This window comes from Haliotis rubra, unplaced genomic scaffold (assembly GCF_003918875.1).
Source record: "Haliotis rubra isolate DU_JTF1 unplaced genomic scaffold, ASM391887v1 Scf18, whole genome shotgun sequence".
NCBI lineage: Eukaryota > Metazoa > Mollusca > Gastropoda > Lepetellida > Haliotidae > Haliotis > Haliotis rubra.
In genome coordinates, this window is record NW_025765780.1 from 3,709,355 (window position 1) to 3,736,087 (window position 26,733).

The 26,733-nt window shown below is 38.7% G+C and overlaps 1 protein-coding gene across 1 annotated transcript; it reads right to left on the minus strand.

Moving 5' to 3' along the window:
- Window positions 1–7,809: 7,809 nt before the first annotated feature.
- Window positions 7,810–22,766, minus strand: LOC124273389 (solute carrier family 25 member 36-like). The gene is made up of 7 exons (XM_046708653.1): window positions 22,636–22,766; window positions 21,610–21,843; window positions 15,191–15,268; window positions 11,900–12,000; window positions 10,743–10,809; window positions 9,100–9,365; window positions 7,810–8,490 (listed from the first exon to the last, which is right to left on the minus strand). The coding sequence occupies exons 1-7, from the start codon at window positions 22,677–22,679 to the stop codon at window positions 8,282–8,284; spliced, it is 999 nt and encodes a 332-aa protein (XP_046564609.1). The 5' UTR covers window positions 22,680–22,766; the 3' UTR covers window positions 7,810–8,281.
- Between the last annotated feature and the right edge of the window lie 3,967 nt (window positions 22,767–26,733).

The following is a 26,733-nucleotide window of genomic DNA, read 5'->3' on the forward strand; positions in this document are numbered from 1 at the left end:
TTTTTCATCGCGTTATTTTTCAACTTTATAAGTTGAATTTGCATTTTTGATGATTTGTTTTGGTAAGTCCATACCGAAAGGCATCAGAATCTGCAAAGTTGTGTTTTACGTTGCATGTGACCTTTAACTTTGATCGTAGCCAATGTGTTAAGAATGGGCTTAAGAGTTTCGTAGGGCTACGAACGTTTCGAGAATAGCTAGCCAGATCTCTTACAAAGAACAGACGAGGAGTGCTGTCTTTGAGAACATAATTTGTACAACTGGAGAGGGATGAAGTCAGTCACTGACTTGAAGAATACATGTGTATGTACCATTTTAAAGTGTATATAGCCAAAGAAGTTTTATATATTAAAATGTAAAATATAATAGCATATTGTTGTTGGTGTATTTCTGATACTGATAATATGGAATGACAAGTGACAGGATATCTTGTTTTAGTTTGTGTCACCTGGTCAAAGACACTGTGGTTTGCTTACACAGTTGTCTCTTGGAGCTCAAGAGCTCCTGGTTTGTCAAACATATTTGGCTAATTGCATGGTTGACATAATGGCAGGGCTCAAATAGTTTTGTAGTGACATTTCCTACAGAATGCCAGAGGTCAGTGTACTTTTGTGCATTTTCTCTTTCATTGAAAAATATTCTTTGGGGTACACTTCTATCCCATAGAGCACACCTGACCATTCATTTGTACACCTGACCATTCATCTGCACACCTGACCATACACACTTGACCATTCATTTGTACACCTGACCATTCATTTGTACACCAGACCATTCATTTGCACACCTGACAATTCATCTGCACACCTGACAATATACACATGACCATTCATTTGTACACCTGACAATTCATCTGCACACCTGACAATACACACCTGACCATTCATTTGTACACCTGACAATTCATCTGCACTACTGACAATACACACCTGACCATTCATTTGTACACCTGACCATTCATTTGTACACCTGACCATACACACCTGACCATTCATTTGTACACCTGACAATAAACACCTGACCATTCATTTGTACACCTGACCATTCATTTGTACACCTGACAATACACACCTGGCCATACACACCTGGCCATACACACCTGACCATTCATTTGTACACCTGACAATACACACCTGGCCATACACACCTGGCCATACACACCTGACCATTCATTTGTACACCTGACAATACACACCTGGCCATACACACCTGGCCATACACACCTGACCATTCATTTGTACACCTGACAATACACACCTGGCCATACACACCTGGCCATACACACCTGACCATTCATTTGTACACCTGACCATACACACCTGACCATTCATCTGCACTCCTCACCATTCATCTGCACTCCTCACCATTTATCTGCACACCTGACCATTCATTTGTACACCTGACAATACACACCTGACCATTCATTTGTACACCTGACAATAGACACCTTACCATTCATTTGTACACCTGACAATAAACACCTGACCATTCATTTGTACACCTGACAATACACACCTGACAATACACACAAGACCATTCATTTGTACACCTGACAATACACACCTGACCATTCATTTGTACACCTGACAATAAACACCTGACCATTCATTTGTACACCAGACCATTCATTTGTACACCTGACCATACACACCTGACCATTCATTTGTACACCTGACCATACACACCTGGCCATTCATTTGTACTCCTCACCATTTATCTGCACACCTCACCATTCATCTGCACACCTCACCATTCATCTGCACTCCTCACCATTCATCTGCACACCTCACCATTCATCTGCACACCCCACCATTCATCTGCACACCTCACCATTCATCTGCACTCCTCACCATTCATCTGCACACCTCACCATTCATCTGCACACCTCACCATTCATCTGCACTCCTCACCATTCATCTGCACACCTCACCATTCATCTGCACTCCTCACCATTCATCTGCACTCCTCACCATTCATCTGCACTCCTCACCATTCATCTGCACACCTCACCATTCATCTGCACTCCTCACCATTCATCTGCACACCTCACCATTCATCTGCACTCCTCACCATTCATCTGCACACCTCACCATTCATCTGCACTCCTCACCATTCATCTGCACTCCTCACCATTCATCTGCACACCTCACCATTCATCTGCACTCCACCATTCATCTGCACACCTCACCATTCATCTGCACACCTATCCAATCTGTATTTTATTACCAAAGGAGTATTGAAAGATCCTTTTCTATTGAGGGTTTGAACTGGTGCACACAACCTGTGATTACTGTGATCATGTGGTCAGACAGAGATTTAGCTGATTGTGGGTCCTGATACCTGAAGGATGAACATCTTTGCTTTCATTTATGGTCATATTTTTTAATGTTTGAAGCATTCACCACCTCCACCACTGGAAAATTTCAAAGTTTGAATTTCATACATGTGGTAAATATAAAATATGCAACACTTGAGCACCAATCAGGTTGTCCTACAATCATGTCAGTATTAAGTGCACATATTATCTCCAAATCATCATCAGCAATATGTGCTTGTCGCAGGGACGACTTGATGGAACAACGTGGTCTGGCTTAGTGAATATGTTGAATACATGACATTGTATCCATATTGTGTTAACAGGCAATCATCATGTCTATCACTGGATTGACTGGTCCAGACTTAATGAACAGGATGCTAAGGGTCTGGGTTCACATCTCGGATTGGACTTCCAAAAGTACTAGAATTTAAACATTTGTTACATTTGACACTTTCTAAAATGAGTTGTTATATTCAAGGTCCAGACTTGATTATTTCCAGTCCCCTGTCATATAGGTGCCTGGTGGTGTGTGGCCCTGTGCATAGTGCTCAGGTCACAAATCAGTTGAAGTTAAGCAACGTTGATATGATAGCGGAGAGTCCTTGGATGGATGACTGTTTGGCAGCTATGTCTTCAGTCTGAAGCACATGTGATACATGTGGTCTCACCTAAAAATGAGTTTGTTCAAAATTGCCTCATTTCACCCAGCAGAAAATGGGTACCCGGTGGGATAAGTCATGTGACTATTAACCTAGCGCATCACAGGCAGCTTGGGTTATCCAGGGTAATAATAATCCTGTGCTATGAGAATGCTGTCAGTGTGGATTTAACGCAATATAAATTGATTAATTATTATTACCGGTAGTATTACTACATAGCTGGAATATTGCTAAGTGAGGCAGGCATTTAACAATTGAATACTGACTGACACCTTGATGCTACCTGTTCATATAATAATGTTCATAGCTCTTGTTAATGCATGTATAAGTTCTTATAAAGCATTATGCATTAGTTAGTCTGTCTGGATGACAGTCTAGATGATCTTGAATTCATGATCTGACATTTAGACAGTTTGATTACCCTGTCATTGTTAGTATTCAGTATGTTATATGTGGTTCTAAGTATAAAAAGTTCATTTTTGCAGTTACAATACTATTCAAGGTATGCACGGAAAACAATGCCCAGAAAACGTAATATAAATGGAATAAGAGAGTGGAAGGACCACAGCATGGAAAAATGAATATATACATAATGTGGTCTGAATGTTTAGCATATTCCTTTCAAAGTGTCATGGTTAAATCTATAGTTGGCCTAGCTCTACATTCAAAGTAAATTTATTAATACATTTTCTAAATATTAAAGGTGTAATATCGCAAATATTGCACTGCTTTATCTATACTTTGCAAACAGGTTTAATGAAATGAAAAGTTGTACAGGATCAATACAGTACTCCTTTGTTTGAGTACTTATCACAATGTTGTCTTTGTGTCCAAACTCTCATATTTCGTTATAATATTTCTCTCATTTTATAAACACCTCTATATGATTCAGCAATCTCTAAAGCACCTCGATGGGATTGGCGAATGGTTGTTGATGGCCTTGGTCTGTTGTTAATGTTGTTGTTGGTTGTTTAACACCTCACTCAGCAATATTAATTGAGTCTGGACCAGATAATCCAGTGATCAACAGCATGAGCATTAATCTAAACAATTGGCATGCTTTGACATGTGCCAACCAAGTAAGCTGAGGATCAATACTAACCCGGATCTTCTAGGTTGGGTGGCTCCATGGAATAGTAACAGAGCACAGCACAGAGTTTGGAATCCCTTCTGTTTCAGTGTCAAATGCGCAGTTCAAATTATAATGGCTTGCTTATTGGAAAACTGATTAGACTTGAAGAAACACTAGGGCCTTTTGCTTTGGGAGATTCTTGGAAAAATATATTTTCCTTTTTTGCCAACAAATTTGATTTTTACCCATTTCACTGGGATGTGATTTTTTCAGAGTACACTTCAAAACTGAGGTTATCAAATTGTAAACTTGCGCTTTAAATTCTTGACAATTTCAATTATTTGGTCCATCTCTGTTTCTTTGTATGTTGTCATCTAAATAACTATCCACTAGTTCTCTAACAGAAGGGAAATATTTAGTGTAAACTTTTGTATCAGTATTTCTGTTAAGTTCCAACATATAAGATTATTTGAATTTAATGTGGAAAGGTGAGCTTCAGTGACTATGGATAAATACAGCTGGTGATGCAACATGTTATAAGCATGTGCTAATTGTGCAATATTCATAACCTCTTTGCATATCCCCCAGTCTGGTGCACTCCAGCTACTTCACTAAACGTTTGGTTCAGTGCCAAGTGTCAGTTCAGTGAAGAAACAAATAATGTTCATGTCCCAAATCATGACAATGCTCCAGTTCCACACAAGCCTGAACTGTGTAGCAGTCAACAAGAAATACTCAATTTGGTAAAATTACAAGAAGAGATGGCATGTGTTCTCTCGATATTGTAAACTTTACTTATTTCATTTCTGATCGTATCGAATCTTGATGTACAAGTATATATTCGTATTTTAAAAAGAGTAAATTTGACAGCTGTCATCAGGAGATTAAGGACATCGTTCCTTTTATCAGAGAATCCTAATATGATTCTTATCAATATTGAATGTGATATCTGTTTTTGTTCTTATCCAATTGGAAAATTGATTCCATATGTTTTTAGATTTTGGACAGTCGTAAAAGAGATGAATTCCGCTTTCTGGTGCATTTTTACAAAATGAGCATAACTTACTCTCCACATACCCCATCTTAAACAAGAGTAGGTTTATTGACAAGATTCTATGCACTAGAGAATATTGGAACCATCTAAAGTGTGAGTTTGTGTGAGCTCGAAATATAATCTTTTGATAGCATTTCCATTCTTTTTCACTTATATCTGTTTCAAGTTCATCTTCCCATTTCTTTTTATAGGTATACATAGCAGAGTCTGAAATTGGAATAAGTATATCATAATATGTCCTACAGCCATTCTTAGTTTTAAAGATGTCTTGTATGTAATAAGGAATAAATGTTAATTCAAGTGTTTCTCCAAATGATATGTTGTATGTTTTATATTGTTTGACTGCTCTTACTAGGCTTGCATATTCTAAGAAGTTCGTCTTTTAAGTATTTTCTAGTTTGCTCGTAAAACTTTTGATATGTATAGATTGTTCCATCAGTATCTATCAAGTCATTTACATATGTTATGCCTATTTTAGCATAGTGTTGGTACACGAATGTTTTTTTATCCAAGAGAATTTGTTCATTGTGCCATAAACATTGCGATCAAATATCATTGCCCAGGGTGCCGTTGTACAAAGCGATCTTAGCGCTAAGGTGACTGTAACTCCCATACTTTAACATAGACTTAAGGTAGCCATAGCTCTAAGGTTGTTTTGTACAACGGCACCCTGAACAACTTTTTAATTTTTCAATGACGTATAGAAACCCCATGCTAAAAGTGCGTCTTTCCAAAAACAGTTTGTTTTTTTATTTATAACACTTTGTTTTATAAATGTTTCCCCCTTCAGCAGGATATCTGGTATGTTTTGTGAAACATTATAGGAAAAGATGGCAGTCAATTTAGAGTCTTTTAAACATATTCTTTTAAGCCATGCAATTTTTTTAGCATTGATAGTCTGTTTTGTATCGGGCATTCTTAAACCGCCATCCTCAAATTTTGTTTTATGATATCATGTTTAATCTTATCAAGTTTTTTATACCATACAAAGGAGAAACATAGTTTTTCTAGGTCATTAATAATGTCATTTGATGAATTGGGTAGGGCGGAAAATAAGTGGTTCATTGTTGGCAGAATTAATGATTTCAAGGATCTCCTTGTCTACAGCCTCTAGTTATATTAAAGAAGTCAGAACCAAAGCCATTTACTAATACTGATGAACTTATATTACAATATAATGTCTTGATCCATTTTCTTATAGATTCCCCAAAATTAAAAAACGCAAAAACCTCTTCAATGAAGTTCCAGTCTACGGAGTCAAATGCTTTTTCAAAATCATAGGCATATTCTTAAGTTGGACAGATATGCATGCTTGTCTTGACGAGTTGGTAATGCTGCACACAGCAATATTCAAGTTGTATGGCGACTGTCTGTAAATAATCGAGTCTGGACCAAACAATCCAGTGATCAACAGCATGAGCATCACAATAGAGTATGGGATAGTCAGAACTGACAGCTGCTCTGTGTATCATCTATCCCATGACATCTGTCTACCTTGCCAAGTGGAACTAACAGGTGAACAGTATCTCTGGTTGGTCAGTATGATGGGGTGATCATGCCATCCACCATTTGTTTGACAACCCTTGAAGCCTGATCATGTGTGGAGATCACATCAATGAAGCTGCTATTGTGATTGGAGAGCATCACCATCACAAAAGAAGGATGGTTTACTATTCAAGGTATGTAACTAGAGTCTGATACCAACTTGCTTGTGGATCATACATGATCCAATAGATTAACCAAATCAGCTCCACCACAGCAAGGATCATCATCAAATCACATCAGAAAATCTACAAGATTCTGAGTGAGGAAAAACAGGCTGGAGAAAACACTGCTTAGCAAGTTCATCATAAATGTCATTATCAACCAAACTGTCTGCAGGTACGCTCTGATGACTAGAATCATCACCTTGACAGGCTGCAAGTTTAATGCCAAGATAACGAAATAATAAAGTCAATAAGGCACAACATCTTAACTTGAGTATTTTATTCACAAAATATGTACACTTATTTACACTTGAAAAACTATCTACCATTTACAAAAAGCACTGCTGCTAGAAGATGCTGTCCCCGTTACAGGAGCCATCATAAAGTATCAATACTAAAACCGTATGCTAACCTGGAATGGATGTGAAATTCAATCCCCCATCAGCACAAAAATTCCAGGAACACAAAATATTTTCAAACACGTTTTCAAAAACTCAAGTCTTTCAGCAAATGAAACTAAACAAGAAACCTGTACCACTACTATGACTCTTTGTGCAAGTTCCGTGCATCTTAAAGATTTATTTTGATTGTTGTTTGTTTCTGTGTTTTTTTCTTGCCTTAGCACTCTTGATATCTGTTATCTGAAAAAACATGAAAAATTGCACTTTTTTTTCATTATATTTTTTGGAAGCATTTTCATTATTTTTTCACATTTCTAATGGAAATGACCCCATTGGTTGACAGACTGATCCCTCACTCATTCGTACACACGTACACACGCACACACAGATATTTACATCTTTCACATCCAACACAGTATGTACATTATCACAAGTACTTGTGTATGCATAACACTAGCTGAAAATGATCGTGCCACAAATATGAATATTGCAAGTGGAATTAACATTCTTAAATTTGTTTTATAATCACCTGATCTTTCACAAACAAATTATTTGGTTAACTTTCCCTACTAAAGTATTTTGGTTCAAAGGATTCATAGAAAATTGTTGAAAATGATTTTACAAGTAACCATGGTGAAATGATATGATGACTGATACACCGTCAGCCTGAAGTAATCAACAGTGGAACCAGTCGAAAGACTGCTGCAGCACCAATATGTTCAACACATGATGAGCTTGTCCTGTGGCATGCTCTCGCACACTCATCCATGGCAAGCTGGGAGTGATTTGTGCAGACGAAAATGTTCAGTTTCAACTGTACAGGACTACAGAGATCATCTCTTTCTCGAAACTTCTCTATGCCCCCAGAACAGATTCTGTGTTGAGAACGTGAACTCAGATCTTTTCCTCTGACTGACCCTGGGTTTCAGATCTAGATTTGGATTCATCTGGACTTGAAGGAATGATGTGGCATAACTGCCGAATGTCTTCTCCATCGATGATCCCGATGAAATGTGTGGACTGGCCCATGTCATCACATCTGTTGGAGTCTCCTCTGTTGAGAGTGAAGGAGCTAGCCGGTCTTGTCATCTTTTGAGAGCAGATGTACAACAAGTTCATATGTAGCCATCATGATTGCGGTGTTGGGGATCTGTCGGACGAGCTGTGTGACCAGGCCACGGTATAACCCTGTGTGACCTTCCTCCCTGGCTACCAACAGAATAGTCTGGATGAACGAGCGGTACTTCCTGCCTTCCTGTCGTAGTCGTGTCCTCGCAACCTCTGTAATAAACACACTCCATATTACAAACCTTGCAAATGTTGAGCATGTTTTTCAAAGCTTTTAGTAGTATTCCAGCCATATCTCAATAAAGTCACGGAATTCAATGATATACAGCATCAGAGTTTTATGAATGTTGCTTAAGGTGAAGAACTTTCAGACATTAATGTTCAATCACTGCCTAATATTTCCCCAAACACCATCCAATGTTCAGCAACACATCTAGATGAACGCTCAGTCTATGAATATACATAATTTAGACAGTAACAAATAAACCCATTTAAATTGAAATGGAGCCCCAGTGAGATAGGAGATTTGGAACCTGAACCGGAGGAAATCTTGACTTGCTTCATCTAGGGCTTTAGCATTGCAGGGAGGACTTGGCAGTTGGGCAAACAATGTGGTTCATGGACTGTGAGACTGACTACAACTCACCATGAGGGTATGCTATGGTTGTTGCAGGGCGGGCTAGGCAATAGGGACAATAATGTGGTTCAGGGACTATGAGACAGACTACAACTCACCATGAGGGTATGCTATGGTTGTTGCAGGGCGGGCTAGGCAATAGGGACAATAATGTGGTTCAGAGACTGAGACCGACTAAAACTCACCATGAGGGTATGCTATGGTTGTTGCACATGTTTTCGAGATGGCCCCAGCTGTCATGTACTTCAACAGACATGAGATTCCAGTCCCGTTGCACTCAGGGGGGTCGTTCTTCATGAATTGGGCTTTCAAGGACTCGTAGATGAGGAAGTGAATGACAGTTTCGGTCACGCCAAAGTAAGACGCTGTGATGCCTTTGTAGAACCCTCTCATGCCATGTTCCTCGTAGATTAGACGGATGCACTTCTGCCATGACAGGCTCCCCTCGCGTCTGAAACAAGAAGCCATGTTTGTTAACCAGGGTCTAGACATTATACAATGATCTTATATCAAGAAACAACTCAACAACTTGAAAGTCCAGCAGGTCCCACATGTTTTCTAATTCAGTTATATGTAGCTATCTTCAAGTAATCTATTTGCTTTAAAACAGTGCAAAACAGTCTCAATACCATCTTTAAATTTAGTTTTAATACAAAGCTTAGCTGAGTACTGTCCTAAACATACTTAACTCAGGGTTTCTGACTTCTGCATTCCCTTTCAATAAACTTAGTTCTGAGTCTATCTGTTGCCCCTAAGTTTTGGATCAGGCAAAAATCTTGGATAATGAAGACATTTTTTAAAGAATATTTTTTGGGAGCTAGGTAGCAGCCCCAAACCCCTAACTTGTGCTATTTATTATATTATACAGCTAATAGCTAAAGCACATTACAAAATTCAAAACGAATAAGTAAATCAGATTTGGGATGTTAAGACTCGAGTGACATTTGTTTTGCACTATAGTTACAAATATTCACCAAATAAGAGGTTTTAACCACATCTGAAAAATACTGCTGTCACATATCACTGTTAAACATAGAACGCATTACCATTTATAGCCATGCATGACAGATTATGTTCTACAAATCAAACATACTGACAGACCATCGGAAAAAGGAAACCTATTAGAGAGCTTGATTTCCTCTCACGTGGCATAAAACCTGAGCAGGTAAGAAACCCAACACAATGTATGTCATTTATTGATTAGAGACCATCATCAACAAGGCCACCAGGACAGTATTTCATCTACAAGCGGCAGGACTGGGCTTCCTATCACTCCCTAAGACTGGGAAGCCATATCTGTTGCACATGCCCTTGCAAACACTGGGAAGATTACCAAACACCATATTGTTCCTCAAACTTTAATCCCATTGACGTAATCTGACTGGTAAAAAGATGATATCTCAAGAAAAAACATTTACCACTAAAGATTAACTGAATGACGTCAGCCGACATGTTTTTAAGAGCAAGCTCTAAATAAAAGGGTCTAACTGGAGATTTGTCTGCTTGTTTAAAGAAAGAGGGTGCTTTTGTACAAAACAACCTTAGCGCTAAGACTACCTTAAGTCTATGTTAAGGTATAGGAGTCACTGTCACCTTAGCCCTAAGACTACCTTAAGTCTGTTAAGGTATGGGAGTCACGGTCACCTTAGCGCTAAGACTACCTTAAGTCTATGTTAAGGTATAGGAGTCACGGTCACCTTAGCCCTAAGATTGCTTTGTACCCTGCCTCCATTATGAAGCAATATGTCAGTGATGTAAGTCACAATATTGAATGCAATCTAAAACAGCGTTTCCTTAAAATGTGAATTACTGAGGTTGTTATACTCACTTCTGATCTAGCTGAAGCCTCGTCTTGACAAACCATATCGGGTTGGTGGCAGTGCTGGCACAAAAACCTGCAGAGGAAGAGCAGACAGTTCATCAACTATTGCCAACATCAGACCAAACTATCTTATCCTACTTTACAGAAAGGCAAATATCTAAATAATCAACGAAAGCTTGAACCACTGATGTTTCTTTCTCACAGTGAGCAATTTATTATTGCATCATGTTTCAAAAACTTAATCATGTTAATCAAATTCGCAGCGTGTGGTATATTTATGAAAAATCACATCTGAGAGTGAGTATGGTTTTAAGCCGCTTTTAGCAATATTCCAGCAATATCACGGCGGGGGACATCAGAAATGGGTTTCAAACATTGTACCCATGTGGGGAATCAAACCCATGGTGTGACGAGAGAACACTTTAACCACTAGGCTACACCACTGCCCCATTACTACATGTTTCAGGTGAAAATGACTGAAATATATTTTCTCACTTTTATGTGATCAAATCCAAATATACAGGGGATGGATTACACATCCAAAGACATTGTAACATGGAAAGTTTTGGCCGACAAAACTATAGCTAGCGGTGTATTAACTTCAGCTGTGTGTGGAACATTTTCTTTAACATTATCAAAGATCAAAGCAACTTTTGCACATGCTGTTTTGATAAGATCAAGTGGTAATTGCTGTCAGTCATGAGTTTTAAACAACACATGCAAGTTATTGTTGAAAATGGAGTTTGAAGTTGAGTGTTTATCTAACAGTAAAGACTAGCTTGCCTAGGTCATTACAACACGGTGTTATGCAACGAACTTGAGATGTGGCAGGTATGCGAGTGTTCTGATGAGGCTATTAACACTGTGTGGCAATGTGTAATTAAGGAAACAAGAGAATATTTGTTTAATCCACTGACAATCTGAGGAATGAATAAAAGGCATGTGGTTTCTTATGTTTTTTTTAGAATTAATCTGCAAAAATAACAGTCATAAAACCAAAGAGTGTGTAAACTTGCACTTTTCACAATACTTTCCGCTCTCCAAACTTTCCACATTTACGGTCTATCTCGCCTTTCCAGCACAGGTCTGGCTAACATCCTGACAACAGCTGTGTATTATCACACCACCACTTAACATACAATACTTGAGACTGAGTCACAAACCTGCTGAAAGCGCTGATAGGATGTGGACAATTGGTGTATTGGGGTTGAACTGCTGGTTCAGCGTGTGTTTGGCCTTGGCGTATGTGCAGAAATAAATAGCCCTGGAAATAAAATTCGCAATATTATTTTCATGTGTCTATGGAGACAATATGATTACGAGTAACAAAATCCAAACCAATGAATTGTCAAAAAGAATTATGAATATGAAATGGCTTGGAATAAAGACAATGTAGAGATATGTGATGGTTGTTATTTGGCAACAATTCACATACAGACATGTGTATGTTCACACAAACATCTGGTCCAGGCTTAGGTCATAACCATCAACTCTTCCCTCAGCAATCCACCTCACTTGAAACACTGTTCCAGATTTCAACACCCCCAAACATATCCATTACCCAGAAATACACAGAAATTTACAAATACACAAATTCTGAAAACTTTCCAAGCTTCAAATGACATTTAATGATTTTCTACTGCTGTACACCAAGTGTGATATCTTACAGTTAACAAGCAATTCTTGTTGTATATGTGACAGTGAATTCAACTTGGTCAATATATAGTTTAAATTACAGGCAATGATCTACAGTCATATGGGTGGACTTCTGTTTGAAACATTGACTGTGCTGAAATCGTTACAGATATCTAACCCTTTAGATTCCCAAGAATATAGGAAAACTCCTTCAAACATGTTTAGTGTGATAATAGGCTGATTAACCTGTCTAGCATCTGAGTGAGTGAGTTTGGTTTTACGCTGCTTTTAGCAATATCACAGCGGGAAACAACAAAAAAAGGGCTTCACACATTGTACCCATGTGGGGAATTGAACCCGGGTCTTCAGCGTGACATGCAGATGCTTTAACCACTAGACTGCCACACCGCCTCTCTAGCAGCTGAAGGCCCAGGTGAAAATATGAACCTTTTCTTTCATACTGAACATTTAGGTAACATTAATATCATATTCAAGTTTACTGCTGCCTTAATTTGTTTAAACAGTATTACAGTAATATAACGGTCTATCGTGGGAGGTGTAAGATATTTACCATATCCATTAGCACAGTCAAACCTACAGACATAACTGGGGCCAACTGGAATTTTAAACCCATGATCACAGGATTCTGTATACACAAGGGACAGAACTCTGCACAGACACTTGCAGCACCTTAGACGACTGAGCCACCTGCCACCAAAATAGATAAGAACTTCTCAACGACAAGAGACAAACATCTGCCTAAAGACCGACTTCATACATTCAAATGAGGAAAGAAAATGCTGAAGATCAGTTTGAAAATGAGTCTTCATTGACAAAACAATTACCAAACATAACATGGCCACCATATTGCATACTAAATTATAGCCTGCTGTTATAGGCAAACACAGCCCTCATTTGTTGTGATAACCTTGGCGCCAACTGTAAATGTATGTCAACTAACTTGTCACGGTCATATCTGGGTCAAGTGCATCGGAATCCACGTGGTCTACTGGAAACGGACACCTAACTATCGAGCTGATAAAACTGTTCCGTCAAATGACCTTAACCTCATTATAATTGGCACATGCACAGAATGTTGTTCACATGGGAACTCATTTCATCACCAACATAACCAAAACATTAACAGAAGTCTGGAAAATTATATAAAAACATAGAGGACTAATGACACTTCCTTGTTGACTACCATTCTTGCCATGTTTGCTGTAAAATTAATTTCTCATCCAGCTGCTCAAAAAGTGCAAAAACTACCCTTTTTAAATAATCACATAAAATATACACAAACTGACAGTACAAAAAATCTAACCCTCACAAAGCCGTTGCTATGTCTAGAGGGACACAAACATATCCATTCAATACGAAAGTTCAACATGGGATGAAGCAGGCAACAGCAGACATGTGGAGGGAAGTAGGCAACCTGAGCCTTTGCACGTGGCCCAAATCATCCTTGTACACATACATGCCAGTATTACAGAAGACATATTGACACGTTGTCACAAGCATCCACCTGTGTAACTTGATCAGCACGTCTACAGACTATCTGTGTGCAGTGCACCTCACACATTGTGACAATACTCAATATACAGGCTCACCTTGAAGCCCATGCAGTACACTGATGACATAGAACACAACGCAGAAAGGTCAAACAAGGATTTGAAATAGATGTATTGTATTCGCTATCATAGGTACTATGTATGCTTTGAATATTAACAAAGGGAGCACTTATTAAGACCATACAACAATGTAAATGATTGGGTAGGGCAGAAAAACAACCTTTGTTCAAATGTTTATGAAACTATTTGTATTTCTGGTCACAGAATCTTTTGAAAAACCATCATCGTCAAAACCTTCTCTTGTGTGGTTATCATGACAAATACTGCTACAAGTGATACTGTATGGGACTTGGGACATTACCTTTGGGACTAGCATGTTTATCATCAGGCAGATTGCCATTTCATAGCTCGTTTTTACAGACCACAAATTATTAATTTCTAACCCTGAGAATGGCTTTTCAACCATCAAATGAAACTGATGAAAGCCTTTTGCCTAATTCCATAAAAATAAAGTCACCATCAGCTTTGCCATTCTCTTCCCACAGAGGTTACTCCTGTCATATCTCCCTACGTAACCTCTGTTCTAATACGGCCATATTTCCCGGTTCTCGTAAAATCCCCTAGCGGCAAAAGATCGCAACACGAATTATCTCCCTTCTTTCTATCCAATCAGAACACCTGTTACATCGACTTAGATTCAACTTGACTAACAGAAGCAAATGTGGGGCCACAAATATCCCCCATCTGCCTGGGACTTGTGTTGATGTTACACACAAGACGTTTAATGGCTAGCTTGTTCGTTGTCAACGAGGGCGATGGAGACGCCATTGATCCGCCATTACATGACTGAGTTCTGTCTAGAAGAAACGTTTGCGCATCGCGCTCGGGAAGAGGTTCTAGTTTTCCCGAAGCATACGGAAATTACCGAGGCCTTGCGAATGATCACTTTTGAAACAACGTCGCTGATTGCACAACTAAATCGGCTTGTCTCCAGTCACGAGCCTTGAACGCTCACACCAAGAAAGGGCCGTATTAGAACAGAGGTTACGTAGGAGGATATGACAGGAGTAACCTCTGTGGGAAGAGAATGCAGCTTTGCTGGATATGTTAATTTGTTACGAGATAAAGCAACTCAAATTCTTGCCCAATAGTGCTGGAACACTTGTTTAGTGAACAACTTCAGATCAAGGTAATGTATTTGTTCTGGAGCCTGCTGTTGACAACAGATTCACCACAGCTGGTACTCACCTTGATGGAGCAACGCCGACTAGATTCGGGCCAAGACCTTTGAATAAACCTCGGACTCCTTCGGTCTTCACTATGAACCTGAAGAATAAAATTCAAACATGAACATTCCTTCAAATAAACATGATATCATGACATCTAAATCAGTTATGAAAAATACCATCAAAATGTTCAGAAGGTACTTGACATACTGAAAGTGTCTTCAGGATTATCTAGTTCTTTCTGTATTAACACATGTAGGATGTTTGCTTTCTGTAAAGTGTATTATGCTGAAAGTGGACCATTAAAAAAAAAAATTCTTGATACCAGAGCATTGCTACTCTGCAGTATTGTAGATAAGTGAGTGAGTGAGTGAGTGATTTTACATATCTCTTTGCAATATTCCAGCTAAAAACATGGGATTAGGTTGGGAAAAATCCACTAGGTTGGTTGATCTAATATAAAATACATCCTTCTGATTTCTGCATCAAATTAACACTTGAACCCAGCGACACTACTTAACAGTCTGTACCAGTGGCTAAATGACTACCAAGTCAATCTCCATCAGCTCAAGAAAAATACCCAAATTTTGGGATGAAAAACAAGTAGTTCGCACAGAATTTCACTTTTTACTGAGCTGTCTGAGTAAAAACTTACAGAATATATTTTAACATAATTATTTATTCAGAGCATGGTATGTATGATCACGCACTGGGATCTCTCCTTTCTAACCAGGGTGTCTCGTGACGTACAACCTAATAAATATTGTTATCTGATTTAAATGCATAAGGCACAACCTGCTGTCAGCTATGGTTAGGGAGGAATCCTGGTTTATGCATGAAATACATCCATGCATAACATTAAAAAACCCAAAGGTCTCAACATAGCATTGACGTATCATATTATTATTACATGTAATTAAATATATTATGTGATAAGTGATATAAAAGGACATGAGTCTTTTTACAGTAAAAAAATTACTTTGAGAACTTGCGAATCAGCATGTATTTTCAATCATTAATAACGGTAACTGTCATTAAATCTTGATGATGCACTACACAAATAATTTTCAAGCTCAAACAGGCTTACACTGTGACAGAAAAGACCAAAAAAATATGTCTGAATGAACAAAGATTTCTCATGAATAATACAATGAATAACAGATGAGACTTTTACACAAAGGACATCAAAATCCACATAATTTTATAGCACGACTGAATCATCACTGTTCTTTCTTGTCCCTTCAGAAATAGTTAAAAGTGAACTACAATTGTGAAACATAGTGAACTCTATTTTCCACAGATCTCTGACAGCATTGAATGACAGTCAACCTCAAAGAAAAGCATTTATTCACACTCTCCAACCCTTGCTGACAACCACTTCCATTTCCTATAGGCTTGACATGCCTTCAAATACAGGTCAACTACGTTGTATCAACTCTCTGCCTTTGACGGCAATGAAATCTTTCACATATCTCCACACCTACAATCGTTAAGTAAGTTACTGCGTTATCTTCACCAAGGTCCTGACACTGGGATACGATTAACAATCTGACCTGTCGACAATCACGACTTGAAATTATCTGTAGGGAGTGGTGTTCCTTCAAACATTACCAAGATTTACCACTCAGAAACTGTGATCTGGTCAGAATATGATCACAAATTTTGTAGGACCAAACAAATTTCATAACACTTTGGTTTCAGTCAAGTGTCTCACTTGGCAGCCTGCCAATGTACCCGATCCTGTCATTTTTTTATAACTTGTGAGATCGTAAAGTGACTACCGCCAGACACGTGTGAGCAATCTTAATATTCTGTAGCCTTGACTTGCTAAATAACCTGTAGAACACGGTTCATGCAGGACAACGTAATCTGCCAGTATCTATATCCTTGCTGTCACGTATACATTCTGTATACAACACTTAACCTAATTGTATAAAATATCACCAAACCTTACAAACCAGTATTATGAGTAACCCCTGCTGTGTCAGAAATATACTATTGTCATCCCAGACAAGATGGATAACAGTAGGGCTGGTGAATCTTCCGGATCAAGTTAACCCGGTTTCATCTCATGCATCTCTATCTGAATATCTCCACAGGTTTGCGAACCATTAATGCTCCTAAAATATGTGTTTATGTGATGAAAACGTGTTTTTATCAAGGCTGGTGTATATATCGGTTATGTGTTGTTTCACGGCTAGGAAACCATCATTCAATCCAGTGCAACACATCTTTATACATATCATCATGATTGTGCTTGGAATGAAATGGAAATTGTTTGGAAATAATTTCTGATCTCATGACCTGACTGTTCGAATAATCAACTGCCCGTATTAAACTCATGTGACTGGTAAATAGGTTGATGAAAAGACACCATGAACATTGCTGCATGGGCATGAAAACATGCCTGTCAATCAGAGGTCGTGTCATACATAGGCAGACGCAGGGTCTGGAAACGAGGGCTTCTCGAGTCCATGTGAACGAAGAATCAGATGTATCACTGCAAAACTTGACCAAAAGGTAACTGTTTGGTTTTATTTTTGCGAAAGTAAACATTTTCAAATCATTATTCACCATTTCTTGTGAAAATCTGTGACAAAATCTTGCATTTTTTCTATCATCCAGTCAGCGAAAACTTGTTGTCAGAAGTAATGTTATTTATTTTCTAAGTTCAGATTTTTGTTGTAGACATCATAAACAAACCAAAAAGTTAGAACTTAAAACACTCATACATTAGAAACATAGATTGTACTAAGACAGCTGGTAGTGATAGCAACCAAAGATAAATTCATTGCGTTAGGGAACAGACTTCTTAACACAGACAGCAATATTGATTTACGTTATGAACTATGTAAATTGAAAAAGAACATAAACATGCATTGTTTGAACACTAGCGATCTGAACAGCGTCTGAACATGGGTTCCGGCCTTCACCTTGAACTGGAAACTACTCTGCCTGTGAGACATGTCCTGATGTAAGCATGATGGAGAGTTGGCGTCTGCTCAGTCTATTTTCATCAATTATGTAAGTTGTAACACAAGCAGTATGACCCAAGACTCACAGAACTGCACATGTGGTACCAATGCAACAGGTACTGGAATACTCTACATGACTGTGTCAAGACAGTCTTGTGTCTGGCCCCTGAAGAACGCAATCACTCAGGTTATCAGTGATTTCAGATGTTCAGAACTTTCCACTGGGTTAGCAGGTCAGGGAATCGTGCCCAGTATTACATGAGGGTCCAAGTGTCTGACGTAGTCGGGGGCGGAGGTAGGGTGACTAACCCACTGTGCGTAGGTAATCTGTATTTAGACTCTGATGAAAGGGCACAGACATTGGTAGAGACAAAAGAAGAAATAAGCTTACGGAGCAACACAACAAAGGTTGGACACATGCTACTTCAAAATCACCTTGATTATGCATGCATGCACTGTTTACAGATTATTTGTATTAAAATACATTAAGGGTGTTTGTTGTTGAAGGCAGCAGTAATTAGTGAATAGTCCGGACCAAACAATCCAGTGACTGACCGCAAGAGCTTATATTTTTGACACAGTTCCTTGCATCAACTGTGAGTTTGACCACCCACCTCATGAGTTGCCTCCTAACACAAGCTTGGGTGTCTGCAGGCCAGTTCTTACTCGGTCTTAAATAGTCACATTTGCGGTGTGCACAAGGTCAAAATATTGTTAAATGCCAATAGAATTTATTTTTAAACAATGCAATAAATGTATTACATTTTTCTGTTACAGTTCAGTAAAAGTTCATAACATTGTGCTTTAACAAAACAATTGGTTGTTAGGAATGTATTACTTTTCAACGTAAACAGGGTTGTGCAACTTACTGTATTTTCATGCTTTTGTAATCATGTGTGACCTAGGGTTTTCAAAATCATGTTAACATTACGCCCTCTTCCTTTTACTGGTCCTGCTGCTGGTGAAATACAGATCAAATGCAAAGTCATGAAATTAAGTATTGGGTGGAATTAATAATTTCAATTTGAGAATTTTATTGACATCCACTGCAAACTTGCACACTTGGGATAAATATCAGCCTCTGATCAGGTCTAGACAAATCTCTGCACAATCATCCATCTTACAAAAAACATATGCTCATTAATATGAACTGAGTCAGTAAATAAACAGAACCCTACTGGTCCTCGGCCAAATCTTGATAGGAACAGCATCATCTCACACTTACGTAGTCATTAAACATCACATTTCGTGTCTTTGCCAAGAACCAAAACACGGCACTTGGTGCAACCTGTGACCTTGTATAATATATGCCTGCTAATGTTACATGTCATAATGTGCTTTTCAAGAGGTTGAAGATATTCGCAACATCTACACTGATGCCAAAAGAGATAGCACCAGATGAAACCCTGGGACCTGTTCCACGAAGCGATCTTAGCGCGCTAAGGTAACTGTAACTCCATTACGTTAACACAGGCTTACGATCATCGTAGTGCTCAGAATAAGATCGCTTTGTGGAGTTAGGCCCAGGAATGTAAGATAACTATTACTGGTTAACCTGACACATCACTCGAGGATAATGAGTCACAAAAACAGATCAATAAGAAACCATGCCACCTGTAAAACTGGCTGTACCAAAATCAATATGGCTGCACCAGTTTCTATATACAGCCCACACGAAGGATGAACCTATAAGACTAATTGGGTAATTGAAATGTCGATAATTCATCAACAAGTGATGCTGATGAAGACCAGAATACTTCAGATGAGGGACTTATGACCTGCCCATCTCATCAACTAACCCATTCACCCATCATAAATTCATTTGTATTACATAAGATCAAAAGCATTTTGATGGCTTGGCTTGTCTCTTATCAGTCCTTAAGTCAATCACACCACGCACAAGTGAAGCTTTAGAACAGATGATGGTTCTCTTCATTAAAACCATAATTACAATACCCACTGATGTGCACCATCAACCTGCTGCATCATGCAACACGTCTACCTGCCTCATCTAAAGATGTCTTATTATAATCATAAACTCAGATCTTCAAAGATTAGATGGCAAAAACAACCAACCTGCTAAGGATTAACAGCCAATACGCTGGAGGGATATTCTTTTAATTAATCCAAGAACAGGTATTATATCAAAACAGTTGTCTCTTGTCAACAACTAGAGGTTGTAAAGTGTGACTTTGAACATAAAAAACCCAGTGTGTTGTTGAGTGTTGACACACAATCTACCTGTGTCTGTTCAAACAAGAGTTACACTTTGTCCCTAGTTCTTACACCTGAAATGAAGGACAATCTGATGGAAGAAAGTATTTATGTAAGCTACTTGTTTCCTCAAAAAAGAAGAATTATTTTGACATTATTGTCTGAACCTGTGGATCAGTTTAATTAAACTTGTGATATCTACGTCTATAGTTCCTGTAAAAGCATTCATGACACCCTAACTTCAACGTAAATTTATGTTTCTAAAAACATATCTATACACATCATTGCTTTTCGACATGTTGAAAATAAACTTGTGGTTATTTGTTGAATGTTGAGCTCTCTTCCATCACAGCCCACTGTGGAAAAACCATGTTTAACCTCTCTCAGAAGAAAAGAACTACGGAATAACTATAATGCTGTATAATAGAATGAGAGGCACTAGTGAGATGGAACTTTCAGAACCTTTGGAATATGAAAATTTGCTTCATTTGTGACTACTGCCATACAGTTAGGTTTTGATGTTTTTTTTTTATATATTTGTTGCTTAATGCCGCACTCTGGAATATTTCAGCTATATATGGCAGCGTTCTGTAAATAATAGGGTCTGGTCCAGACAAGCAAGTGATTCACATCTTTAGCATCGATCTACACAATTGGGATATGACTGACTGACTGAGTTTGGTTTTACGCCGCTTTTAGCAATATTCCAGCAACATCACGGCAGGGGACACCAGAAATGGGCTTCACACATTGTACCCATGTGGGGATTCGAACCCGGGTTTTTGGCGTGACAAGCCAACGCTTTAACCACTAGGCTACCCCACCGCCCCAATTGGGATATGACGACATACATCAACCAAGTAAGCGGCGTGACAACATGATTTTAGTTGCCTCTTATGACAAGCATGGGTTGCTGAATACTAGTTCTAACCCCGGATCTTCCTGTCACACATAGAATGTACTTTGCATGTACTTTTCCTTTTGTATGTTAATGAACTGTGTATTATACATTCTCATGAATTTTATTCATTATTTGTGTTCTGGCACGGATAGAAGTTGTCCTAAAACACTATGGTGAATATGAAATATTTATCAAGGACACGGACCAGTCAACCATGTCTCTTTTAAATCGTTATTATGTAGAATATACAAACATTACTCCTTGTAGTACAGTTATGGTTTGCATTACAACCAAAACTCTTCATTCATGCAATTAGAATTAGAAGTGCACGGTGCATAATGCACAACTCACCTTAGGCACACAAGTACTCCTGCTGATGATGGTTTTGATGAGTGATGGACTAACTCATTCGGGGATACGAAAGAATTGCTCCACGTTGCATAACTGGCACAGGGTTGCACTTGTGGCACAACATTAAGAGTCTGTAGGTTATACACTGGGTGAAATGTGGCAACGGATGATTGAAGCCGAGTCTTCACTACTTCCAACGGACATGTTACAATGGCTCCAACCGTACCACCAGCACTGAAAAAAACAATGAATTCAGTTAATCAACAGTGTACACAGAGTCCTAAACATTCTCATCAGCACAATCCTTGTAAGTCTCTAATTCACAAGAACTACATTTTTTCTGATGCAAGATTATTGTAATTGTCACCATGCAAATTGTTTGAGTAACAATTCAAGTCTGCTCAATAAACGATTGCTCTATTTGTTAATGTCATATTGAAATACTAAGGTCACGTTATTGCAGCCAGAAACAAGCAAAGATAGACAAATTGGTGATACTTTTTTATCATGTTCCTATGATTCATGTCTATTTGTGGTTTTCAAACAATCGTCAACAGTTTTGGGGGGATTTATCATTTTTTAATTCTATCAGCTGATGTTATCATGTAAACATTAATTTCTACTTTACTTGTACAGTGCTGTCATAAAACGTGTTGAGAAATATTTTGACAGATTTCAACTTCCGGCGGTGACAACTGGATTTTGCATTGTTTTGATTCATTAGCGCGCGCCATCTTTGCATGGCGGAACACAAACTAACATTGATCACGTGGTTATACATATAATTCTCCATGTTTGTCATTGTCTTTTGGGACATTATCACAAACACAGCAATATACGTGTGCAAATACAAGCGTAATTAACTATGCATGCTTCAAACATTATAGATGCATGATCCTAGGAAGTCCGTCTGCAATCGGATCTGTTTGTTCAGATTTTAGAGCGTACAAGTTCAATATCAGTTTATTAAGTCACAAAAGACACCTTTATGACTGATCATTGTTATTTGTATGCATAATTACTTACCCTCCAGCGAGTAAATGAACAACATTCTTGCGACTAGGTTCCATGCAGTCTACATTCGTCCACCGATTACGACTAAATGCTCGCTGATAAACATTTCCCACATTATGTTCACGTGCACATTGTAGACGTGAAATTCGAACGACCAATCACAGCCCAGTTGCACATTTAACGGCAATTTGATTGGTGGTTTGTGCCAAGGCATTTGGCTAATAGAAAATGAGTTCACATACAGTTTGCCGTTTGATTGGCTCATATAGTTCGGAATCCCCCATTCATGCACTGTTCACGTGAAACAAGAAAGGTGAAGGCCACTACTGTTGCTCCATGAGTTGTGCTCGGTATGAATGAGCAATCGAACGTAGCCGAGTAAGATCTAATATTAAGAGCTTGCGTAACAACGGAAAAGTTTGCTGTCAAGTGGAGTAATATTCTGTTACACATGGGGATCCTAAATTCACTCAAAGACTTACTGATCAAGAGGTATGGTATGACGAATACCTTGTTGTCAGCTGTCCGAGCCGAATATTAAGTTTTCACACTTTTTAAGGAAATAGATCTAGATCTGTGCAGTAATGTACGGATAAAACGAACTCAAAGGGAGTACGTAGTTTTTGTTCGTTATAACCGTAACATGTTCCACTATAATATGCAGCTAAAGAAAAATACAGTTCGTTTATATCTTTCAATTCGTTATATACACGTGTTCGTAATAAGAGTTTACACTGAAAAGCGTTTTTAAATATTAAATATGTCTATATTCATACGAGTTTATCTGTTCGGAAATATAAATATATGATTCTCATACCCAGTGAAGTATAGATCGATCGATCAAAGCATGCGGTTGATGCTATATATAATCAGTTAGTCTGTCTATGTAATTAGTTTTAATCAAACACACGATGACGACAGATAAATAAATAACACAACGTGGGAGGAATGTGTTGTGATCATGTATTCTATAATGACGTGTTTATATAAATATTACTGCCAACAAGCCAACACGTAATGGCCGGACCGTGCTTTATCTGTGATCAGCTGATTCTTGTACCAACTGTATTCTAGGGCCTAGCGTCACCGCATTAGGTGGTATTTTATGCAGCATTTATTCAGAGTATTTTAACATTTTCCTTCCATTGTTGGTACGGGTCTCCCTCAGTTCATCTCAAATCTAAAATAGACAAAATTGTTAACACTGCAAGTAAAATCCCTGGAGTCAGATGTGAATGTTTATCATCAATATATGAGATGCAAATCGTGATTCAAGCTGTCAAAATCATATCTGACCGTACTCACTACTTAAATTCGGAATACAACCTCCTCCCTTCAGGCCGCCGCTACAAACTTCCAAGTGTGAAAACTAAGAGAGCCCGTACATCCTTTATTCCAAGTACCATATCTCTCTTAAACAAATGTGAAGATACCTAAATCAAAGAATTTATGTAAATATGTTTGGTATCTCTCTGATGTGTCAGTAGTAGCTCTGCTGATGTAACACAAATTTCTGAAAAGGCATTAAAGTATTATTCTATTCTATTCTATTCTATTTTGTGTGTTTACGTTTATATTTGTTACAAACCGAAACTGCAGTTATGACGTTAGTGAGTGAGTTGGGTTTTACGCCGCCTTTAGCTATATTCCAGCAATATTACGGCGGGGGACACCAGAAATGGGTCTTCGGCGTGACGAGCGAACGCTTTAACCACTGGGCAACCCCACCGCCCAAAGGACGTTAATCCACAAAGGAGGCAAGTTAGTCAATTCTCTGTTGTGTGTGTCAGTTCTAAATTTCATTCAAACACTAAAAGATTGAAGCAGGGGCTAGTTATGGGCATCAAACTCAAATATTTTGCCTATGTGATCTACTTGGCGTAAATGACAAGTATTTATTTAACGTAAATTAAATAAAATATATGAAGAGACAACTGCTTACATGATGTAAAATAAACTTGAGATGTATTTTCAAAAATACTCTAAAACCATTTTGTCTCACAAAGAATTGAGAAAAACAAATGAAGATATTTTCTGTCGGATTTAGTAGATGGAAAAATCGTGTAATGTTATTGTGACTCAACATAATAAATTGTAATTCAACATATAAATGTATGGTGGCTGATAAGAGCCATCTAATAAATGCGATTAAAATGAGAGCATTTGGCTAATCGCTGTCAATTTGAAAAAGAACCCACCATCAAACAAACAAGATAGGATGTTATGTTACAATAGCGAACAAAATCATTTGACGCGATGGATTTCTTGTGCACAAAAATCAAACTAGAGTCAATGGACAACAAGCAGAAACAAACTTTGATCTGTTCGGTTTGGTCAATTTGAGGAAGTTCGTAGTGGATGGATGCATATTCATCTAGAAGTACATCCGGTATTGTGGTATTGAGTGACGATGTAACGCTTCTATTGGCGAGATTCCATTATGTGACAGCTGGAGTTAGAAATGACCGAGTTGTCTCAGGCGCCTTAGGTCCACGTTCGCCCCTTGCACGTGAGAAACCAGCACCACACCCGCGCTCGTGGGGGAGGTACGGTAGCCTAGTGGTTAAAGCGTTCGCTTGTCAAGCCGAACACCCGGGTTCGATTCCCCATATGGGTACAATGTTTGATGCCAGTATCCAAATTGCGTAGATCGATGTTCATGATGTTGATCACTGGATTGTCTGGCCCAGACTGGATTATTTACAGACCATTGCCATATAGCTGGAATATCGGCAGAGTGTGGCGTTATAAACAACACAACAAACACACAGTGTTGTGACTGTTGATATGAAGAGCAAGCTATTCCGGAAATAACACCAATTAAGAAACTTGTTAATATGTAATGTAATAATACATTTGTAGAGCGCCTACTATCCACCTCAAGTTTCTCAGTGGCGCTTAAAATATTATACAGTGCAAGGGCGGGTGGCTCAGACAATTCTACCGACATACAGTCACAAGAAGTTGTATTTAAGGAGAGTCTTAAAATAATTCTTGGAAGAAGTATTTCCAATTTCTTTAGGTAGTGAGTTCTAAAGCTGAGGGGTAAAGAAACAGAAGGCACGGGGTCTGAAAGTCAATTTGGTGATTTCCATAGGGTAAACTTCCGGGTTGACTTGTCATTAACTCCCGGGAATTCCAGTAACGGTCCTCAGAAACTAGATAACCTGGTCACTTAACCCATGGGTGGACTGGGTCTTCCTGAAATGCCGCTTCTGTTCAGGTTGACCATAGAAGCGTGGTCTTTGGCAACATATAGGGATCCTCTCACGGGCAAGAGAGCTATATTAATCATCACAGATAGGTCCTCTTGGCCGAATCTGCATAAACGGGGTCCGGATTATCGAGTTTTACCGTGTGGACCATTGGATTGTCTGCTCCAGACTCGATTATTTACAAACTGCCGCGACATTGCTGGAATATTGCTGAGTGCGGCGTTAAACAACAGTCAATCAACCATGTATACCTGTTTGCTTATTAGAGGTGAGGTGAGGTGAGGTGAAATTGAGTTTAACGTCGTACTTGAGAATATTTCGCTCAAATGACGACGTGCATGCTTGTGTATGTGTATGTGCGGCTGCTTGTACTAGCCCAGTCTGAAGCTGGTTTTATATTATAGTGCTAGTCCACTGAGATACCATGCCGCAGTGAAGCATGAATACCCCACTCAGACACATTATACTGACTCCGAGCCGACCAGTCCTTGTTGTACCCATTAATGCCGAGCGCCAGGCAGGGACCAACAAGTACCATATTTTAACGTCTTTTGGTATGACACAGCCGGGGATCGAACCCGCGACCTTCCGCTCTCCGGGCGGACGCTCTAACCACTACACCACGGAGGCGGTCATTTGCTTATTAGAAGACTCATTAACTGGGAATAGCCCAGGCATGCATTTTTTATTATCTGACATTGTTTTGATAAATTGGATGAGACTGTAATACGAATTTGTCTGTATGGCTGCCCAAGGGAATAAATTATACTTCAATTCATTTTAAGTCTAGACCGATATGGCAAGTCTAGATTGTCTCATTTCTAGGCGAGCATTTTGCTGAGTTCTATTTTGAGTTTACATTGTGTTTTAAAGACATATATTTATAAATTTAAAA